This window comes from Hibiscus syriacus, unplaced genomic scaffold (genome assembly GCF_006381635.1).
Source record: "Hibiscus syriacus cultivar Baekdansim isolate YM2019G1 unplaced genomic scaffold, ASM638163v2 tig00111014_pilon, whole genome shotgun sequence".
Taxonomy (NCBI): Eukaryota; Viridiplantae; Streptophyta; class Magnoliopsida; order Malvales; family Malvaceae; genus Hibiscus; species Hibiscus syriacus.
In genome coordinates, this window is record NW_024062954.1 from 152556 (window position 1) to 160833 (window position 8278).

Sequence of the window (8278 nt, forward strand, 5' to 3'; positions counted from 1 at the left end):
AAACAAAGAGTAAACATTCTTCATTCGTTGGTATCTTAACATATTCAGAACGACATTTTGTCGTGATTCATAAAGGAAAGTAGCTTGGTTTACCATGCCCCATGGATTAATCTGCCTACACATATTGCTGATGCAGTGTCAAACTCATTTTGTACATTGTATATATCCTCAACAAGGTCACATTTGTTGACCAGAGTTGAGCAATGCCACAGTTTAAGACACTGTTCACATTTTTTTTCTTACAATATTTATCCTCTTTTCCTCATTCATACTGGTAAAGTTTTTTTTTTGTAAAAAGAGGAAATTTAATATCTTTATAATGAAAAAAATTACTCAATACATATAATCCGAAGTTGCATAAGCATGCATTATAGTGTATATAGCAAAGAAAAGTGTTTCGCAAGGTACTAAATAAGCAGGCAGTGTCCACCTGAAAATCCAAAACCCATGCACCTGCTTTTACATATGTATAGACTACTTGCTTTCAGTAATGGGGAGATACACACCTTCTGCGGCCAACCATACATTACCGGCACGCTTTTCTCGAATGCCACAAACCTACACCGAAATGTTGTAATGGTTTAACATACAAACAAGTAGCAAATGCCGATTTAATTCAGAAATATACATTCTGGTCAACTGCCTTCACCATTAACAGTTCATAAAAGGAAATCCATGTTAGAAAAGTATAATAGAATAAATAAGTGCAGCTTTCACACTAAATGATGAGCTTAGAAAGTATATATATATTCCTTGATTGAAATTTAGTAGAGAGAAAAGAAGAAAAAAAAGCATTACTTAAATACTTATGATAGACTAAAGAGGCATATGTATTTTATGTTTAATATTAAAAGGATAATTCCATTCTTACCTCTTGCTGTCCACCAGCAATTCTGGAGTATTTCTTGTCATGACTATGCAGGTAACCACTGGTGTCGATATGTTGAAGCCGGATCCTTTGATCTTGTTTCCATGTCTTCCCATTTCCCTCAATAACAAGCCTGAAGAGGATTGTCCAATAATGAAACATCAGCGCAACAGAAAACCAAGAAAGATAAACATAAACTTGGCAAAAGAAAAGTTTGTCTCACCTCCAGTAATCACCAGTATCGGATTCGGACTCTCCTCCAAAGCAGCTAATCTAAACCCAACACCACAGGATAAGGTCATTATCAGTAAGTTTGCATGATTGAAAGCATGGACACTACTTTGAAAGCTATTATTCATCTGTTAACCAATTTTAGAAAGCGCCACGGTTTACCAACATAAATGAACATTAGCTTAAAAATTGACAAAGTTTGAGAAGTTTAAGTTAAGATCGGCCATTGAAACCGTAAAAAATGCTAACCTCTAGGTTTCCTGATATTGGAGATGCATACAGATGGCTATGCAGCCACTTTCTAGTCCTCATGTGTTGCAACCTAATAATTGCTCCATCAGGAATGGTATCACCTTGTTTAGCAGATGTATCAGGTTCAGGCCTAACAATCTGCAAAGCATTTTGATTGGTCAAGATTTTGATTGCAAAGTAGTAAAAGCCCAAACTTGAATCCAAACTTTATCAAATTATTTCAAATTATATAAGAAAAGAAATGTAGAAACAAAACAATAGCACTGGTCAGCATAAACATAGAAATTGCAGAAACAAAGAATTTCATGTTCTTGAACCATATCATATAAATTCTTAATGAAAAAAACAAACAATGATATATGCATATGGTTAATCGTGATTGAAACAAACAAAAATGTTTACTATTAGCTTGAGATTTTTCATTGGTCCACTAGATTAACCATCAACAAATATTTTGAAAAAAACACAACATTTGCAACAAAAATAAAATTCTCGGAAACTACTTCAGAAAATCAGATCAAAGATGAAAAACAGGTGGTAATAGAGGGACAAGAGAGTACCCAGTAGCTGTTGGAGTCATCTACACTAGGAAAGCCAGTAACGGATTGCTGTCCACTTCCAGAACCGTACGGCACCTCGTGTGAATGTAGCCTAACTTTCGTTTTCTCGTGCATTAGCTTTAGGACCGTCCCATAAGTAATCTGATCGCATTCATTTTATTTAATGAATTTAAGAAACAAAACATCATTTTTAAAGAGAAAAAGCATGAGAGATCATTGAAAAGTGATTTTTAAAAACCTCGACGTTTTGGGAGGAGAAGGAGGCAGCGGAGGCGGAGGAAGGAGAGTCTGTATCGAAACCGGTTGTGAGTAAGAAGAAGAGACCAAAACCTAAGATTCCAATCGCCATCAGGAATAACAATCCAATGAACCAATTCTGCTGCCAAAATGGATAATCGATCGACGTACTCTTTCTAAATTGTTCTTTTCGATCTTCTCTGCTCGCACCTGGACTTGACGGCTGAGATGGTTTTCTGCGAGAGAGTGCTTGCGGCCCCGACGGCGCCACGGTGGAGGAAACTGTTTTCAGATCTAATCGGAAAGTTAGCGGTTTTGTATTGTGAAGGAATTCTAAAGGGAGGGTTGGAATCGGGCTTTTTGAAGAGGGAGGGAAGTTTTCTTCGCCGGTTGACACGTTCGAGTAACATAATATCATCCAATAATAAGTCTACATGTGGGAAAATGATGACGTGTATGGATCTTGTTGGTTGGAACTAATGTTGACTATTAACTTGATTTAAATCGAATTGGGTTGACCCGCTTTAGTGAATTTGGGCCAAATTTAGTTTGGATCCATTCAGATTCAGTGCTAAAGATATCCGATTAAATTATTTAGTGCTAAAAATACACAAATGGTTGCTTTATTAAGTTTACTGATATTAAAAGTTATAAAATCATCCTTTAAATATAGGGAGTCACTCTGTAGATCTATCGATTATTAAAAAATACAAAGATGACGGTCGTCTGAGCTGAATATTAACATGTTGACTAAGATATGATAGTCATTTAAGATTCTAGATCAGATTTTAATATATCTCAATCAGCAGGTTAACGTCTAGCTTAGATTGTCACCAATTTTTTTTAAAAAAATAATGAGTTTAAAACATATGAATAGTCGAATGGTCATTTTATAACTTTTAATAGTTAAAAACTTAATAAAATAATATTTTATAATCGAGAGATTATTTATACACTTTACCATAAACTTAAAAAAACCTTAAAATAGATTTTGTGTTACGTCTTAGGAAGATATAAGATATTAACTTTACATCGGAAAACAATATCATAAAACGTAAAAGTGATGAAGTTATACATCTTATTAGATGTATTTTTTATTGGAAGGAGGATGATAATCTCGTGAAATCACTCGTCCATCGCAAATTATTCTTCTTGTCTGTAGCACACACATGGTAACTACACTTTTGTCTAAGTCGAGCTGACAAGCCGAGCATCCTCCGCATCGGTCGCCGCGATCGAAATATTAGCATTGACGACTCTGCAGTTGAGTCTCACCTCTCCGATCACATCAGCCAGTGGCCTAATATTCCCCATCCGTATCATGGATTCCACAAAGTCTTCAAAGAAAGCGGTTTGGTTACTGCTGAAGTCGTTAACGATTCCAACCGTGTCGGCCCCTTGGGTACTGAACAGAATCTGATCGCTTCGGAGAAGACCTTCTTCGACCTGAAGGTTCTTGAAGTAAGTGTTGTCGAAAACGTCCGGCGTTGTTTGATCAAGGTTCGTCAGATTGGTCAAGCCGACGGTGGGGCATATCTCGCGTAGTCTCGCCGCCAGTGTCTCGTTCAGGTCCGGATCTTGATCTCCGGTGCCGCTGAAATTGTACAATCTTTGGTCGAAAGTAAAACACTGAGCTCGGCCAAATGTGTGAGCACCTGAAATTAAATATTTGTACACCAAATTTGAGGGATTTTTTTCGTACAAAATTTTATAAGGATAAAATACATCCAGGTCAACACTTGAATTATTAGTTCAATTATAAACTTGTTACCCTGTTGTTAAAATTAAAAATATGTGTCTAATGTGACATGGTAATAATAGTTTTACTCCCTAAAAAATTACCTGAGAGGGCAACCACATCAACACTGGTGTCAAGCCCCACGGCGGCAAACTTGGCTTTGATGTCGTCAAGTGGTTCATTGAAACCAGGCAACGCTGTATTAGCAAGACTCCGATTTGCGGAACGGCTATCCAATCTTCCTAAAGGAACTTTCCATGACGGCCCCCCTGCCTGCATAATCATCGAGCTAGTAAGTTCAACACGAAGCATCAAACGAAACACAATAAACAGCCGAGAGGGAGTTTTATAGCTTACCAGAACGACAGATTCTTCAGCTGCAATGGTCAAGATATCAGCACACGAAACAGTTTGCGCACACACATTCTCCAACGCCGCCTTCATCTGATCAATAACCTCATATCCCCGAGCCGAATTATTGTTCGGAAGAGCTACTTTCTCGGTCGTGTCCGGATCATCCAACAAGATCGAACCATCACAACCCTGAGAATAAAAAACATAACTAATATGAAATCAAACCCGAGATCTAATAATAGAAGTACGAAATGTTACGAAAAGGTCGTTGTACTTGGACAAAACAATCATGGAAGTGAAGCCTAACTAGGCTGGCCGTGATCCTCGGATCATTAATGGCAGCATTAAGGAGGATTCCTCGTATGATGTTGGTAACGTTGGGACAAGTTTGGTCGTAGAATGTTGGAGTAAGTTGGTCTTGGGCGAAAGATACCGATCTCTCGAGTAAAACGACATAGAAAAGAGCTGCCACAATGTGCCTAACAAAAGCCATTTTGAGGATTGGGAGAGTTTGTTTGTGAAGCCATGCATGACCTTTCTTTATAGGAAGACCCGTGAGATTTACGTCTAGGGATGGTTCAAGGGAAGAGTGGGTTATATTTTATATATTTTTCAATTGAAAATTTATTTTCGTTATCTAAAATTTTATAAATTAACATATTTTTAAATTTTATAAATTTAATCTCAATATAAAATTATACGTTTTTTTCTGTTTATAACTAGACAAGGTTCATGTTGTGTTCCATATTTATTTGATTTTAAGAATTTTCTGCAGTCTTTGATTTGCCCTAAAGTCAGTAAAGTCGGCAGCGATCACATCAATTTTTAAACCTAGTTCTATACGTCATGACTTTATGGCCAAATATGTTCATGCCACACGTTGTACATGCAAAATTCATTAGTACACCCTTCACATTATATTTTCCGTGTACATGAAAATGATATAATAAATTTTAGAATTTGATTATATTAAGTTTGATTGAAAATTTTATTTCATGATAAATTATAGTATTTTATTTGAATTAATAGATAATGAATCAATCGATCAAATGTTAATTATTATAACTTAAAAATGCTATAATAATATATATTATTATGACTGAACGTATGATCTTACATTAGTGGGATTTACTTCTGAACTTTTAGGAGGAAGTAAACTTGTAAAATTTTAGTGGACTAAGACAGATTATTAATTGAAAATACAAAAAAAATATTTTAAATATATATTAATTTGAAATTTTCAAGAGGGACAATTGTCTCTATCCATCCTCACTTTGATCCATCTCTATCATTATTATTTTATATATATATATTAAAAGAATATAATAGTAGAATAAGTTTTATTAAATAAAGTTATATATTTAATTCTTGGCCTTGCCAATAAAGAAAAATAATTACATAAATTACTTTATACTAAATCTTAATAATATTTAATCTAAATTAATATATCAGAACATGAATAAAAAATCACAGTCAGAGCTTTTTTTCCTTGAAAAACAGGCTGTTAAAGTCCAAATTATACATTGCTTCGGTTTCTTAGTCAGGAATCCATTTCATATGTGGTCCGACTTTAGGCCAATATGCTCTATTGTTCCCACCACACGGTATAAATATAGAGACACGGTATAAATATAGGGACGCGGGTGGGATAGGTTTAATGGGGTCGGTCCCAGAGCACATTTAGTTAGACAGGGATAAATATACGGGAGAGTTCAGATAATAAGTATTTCATTATTATTATTATTTGACAATGAAGGTTTATATGTCCTACAATCTTTAATGTTTGAACTTAAATACTTCTAAAAATAATTATTATTTTTTAACTATTAAAGTAATTTGATTCGTACAACAAATATTTCATTCTTTTTTCATAGAAAATGGCTTACGGAGTATTTATTTTAACTATCATTATGTCCTAAAGTATGATTTAATTTATCTTTTTTCAGAGGACACGTATTTTAAATTAACTCATTCTCTCGTTTTCTACGTTAATATCTTTACGAGTAATTTGTTTTTGAGTAAAGATTTTCAGAATCTATTTTTTCGTTAATGTTTTGTACTAATTAAAAGTTCCATTTTTCTTCTAAGAAAAAAATAACATAATTCAAAGTAATATTTCCTTATTTTAAGTCTACGAAATTCAAAAGATTATGTTCCTCTTGAATATGACAATGTCTAATTTTAAGGATTACATCAATTCGAACAAAATTATTTCTAGTACAATAACTACAAAACACAATAAATTTATTATTATTTTTATTTATTCATTATAAATTTTACTAGTTTATTGTACCATCATCGTACCTCTGCTATAAAACAAGTAATCATACATTAAGATTGTCAGAGAATTCATTTGTAACGGATACTCTATGAGAATATCTCCATACGTAGGTCTTTCTGTCTTTTACACCTCTTATAAAAGTCATAATCCCTTTATATTATTTGTAAGTTAAAATCAAAATCAATCAATAGTTGTGCATATAAATTAGACATGTCAACTTACGAGTAGTCATCATAATTTTATGTCTGACATAAGTACTAAGGATCACTATAAAACTCATCGATAAGAGGAGGATCTAGAATTACTCTCCACTTTTTATTCTATTTCTCCAAGAAAACAAAGGTTCTTGACATCAATCAACTGGTAACCACTGTACAACCATCAATTGTAATTTTTCGTCTAAATCAAAAGAAGTGAACAAACACGACCTACTTAATTATTTCCATCAACAATTATGTTATCACTACTAGAAAAAATCCCTTTAATGACGCGCATTGTGCGTCATCTATGGGTGTAGATGACACACAAATACGCGTCATTGAAGCCACCTACATAAATTTCAGATGACACGTAATTGTGCGCCATAAATCTATGACGCGCATTTATGACACGTATTTATGACGCGCATTTATGACTTACATTGCATGTCATTGAAGCACACGTCATTAGAAAAGATGACACACATTTTTGTGTCGTGATTGTATGTATTAAATTATATATATATATTGTAGATTGACAAATAATCAAACTAAATCACATTTAATGCCTCATAATACTAAATATATATATCATATTATATATAAGTAAGTAATCCATTTGCATACAATATATTAACATTAAGTTATCAAAAATATTGTAATCATATGTCGATACAAAATATCACGGCATAATAAAGTTTTCCACATAAGATACTCATTCTTTGCGAATATCATCAATGTCATCATCCGTGTATTCTTCCTTTCCATCGCCAACCTAAGTAAAAAATATGAAATAAGTATAATTTATACTTATTTAAAGTGAAGTATATAACTATCAAAGAGTACTAAAATGACCAATTTTAATCATAATAATAAGATTATTGCAAGTATGTAAATAAATAAAGTAGTTTGAAATAAGCAGACATATATATGCCAACAAGTGAATATTACAGTAATATTAACGAGTTTATCATACTGTGGACCCGAATTCCTCAACAGGCAGCATGTAAATTTGGGGCAAAGACAAAATATGTCAGTAAAGGAGGCCGAATCAATGCACGTTGAAAAATAACTATTGTCAAAGTGTGAACTATAACAATATAGGAGAACAATAGTAGTAAACTTTGTAGAACTGAAGCAACAAATCTGTTCATATTGATGGATGGACGATAAACAAGTGGTTAGCCTACCTTCTATTCTTTACATAATGTCGGAGTGTATCGGCCGAAGAATTCCTTAACCTACAGTTGTCCCAAATGGACATCCCCAAAGACATACTTACATCACCAAACAACAGGTAATGAAAATCTGATATTGGTAAGAGGAGGAAAAGCCGGAGATAAAATAAAATATGGAACTTGTATTCACAGTATTCAGGTCATGCACACTGAGTTTTTCCATAATCCCAATAGAAGTCATCATCCCTTAAGGGTCCTCGCTTAGCTATCAGCATTATTATAATGAGTAAAACTCAATTAAACTTTGAGAAAAGAAGTAAAGCAGTACGCCATTTTTGTAACAAAATTGGATGGTGCATCAACATGAATATAATGCCAAATT

At 33.6% G+C, this 8278-nt stretch overlaps 2 protein-coding genes across 2 annotated transcripts; both read right to left on the reverse strand.

Annotated features, from left to right (window-relative positions):
* Nucleotides 1–346: 346 nt before the first annotated feature.
* LOC120150161 (stromal cell-derived factor 2-like protein) lies at nucleotides 347–2519 on the reverse strand. Its single transcript, XM_039162870.1, has 6 exons — nucleotides 2150–2519; nucleotides 1912–2052; nucleotides 1349–1489; nucleotides 1092–1141; nucleotides 872–1001; nucleotides 347–558 (listed from the first exon to the last, which is right to left on the reverse strand). The coding sequence occupies exons 1-6, from the start codon at nucleotides 2258–2260 to the stop codon at nucleotides 475–477; spliced, it is 657 nt and encodes a 218-aa protein (XP_039018801.1). The 5' UTR covers nucleotides 2261–2519; the 3' UTR covers nucleotides 347–474.
* A 774-nt stretch (nucleotides 2520–3293) lies between these two features.
* LOC120150153 (peroxidase A2-like) lies at nucleotides 3294–5523 on the reverse strand. The gene is made up of 5 exons (XM_039162866.1): nucleotides 5514–5523; nucleotides 4515–4807; nucleotides 4244–4429; nucleotides 3991–4159; nucleotides 3294–3803 (listed from the first exon to the last, which is right to left on the reverse strand). Exons 1-5 carry the CDS (start codon nucleotides 5521–5523, stop codon nucleotides 3337–3339), a joined length of 1125 nt encoding a protein of 374 aa, XP_039018797.1. The 3' UTR covers nucleotides 3294–3336.
* Nucleotides 5524–8278: the final 2755 nt, after the last annotated feature.

Bases quoted from the DNA above. Each gene is read 5' to 3' on its own strand.
- LOC120150161 (XM_039162870.1), bottom strand. From the start codon at position 2,260: ATGGCGATTGGAATCTTAGGTTTTGGTCTCTTCTTCTTACTCACAACC. The intron at 1,490-1,911 runs GTACTCTCTTGT...AATGCTTTGCAG, and splicing joins ATGACTCCAACAGCTACTGG to ATTGTTAGGCCTGAACCTGA. The intron at 1,142-1,348 runs GTTAGCATTTTT...TGTTGGGTTTAG, and splicing joins CAATATCAGGAAACCTAGAG to ATTAGCTGCTTTGGAGGAGA.
- LOC120150153 (XM_039162866.1), bottom strand. The intron at 4,430-4,514 runs GTACAACGACCT...TTTTATTCTCAG, and splicing joins TCCATGATTGTTTTGTCCAA to GGTTGTGATGGTTCGATCTT. The intron at 3,804-3,990 runs GTAATTTTTTAG...ATTTAATTTCAG, and splicing joins TGATGTGGTTGCCCTCTCAG to GTGCTCACACATTTGGCCGA.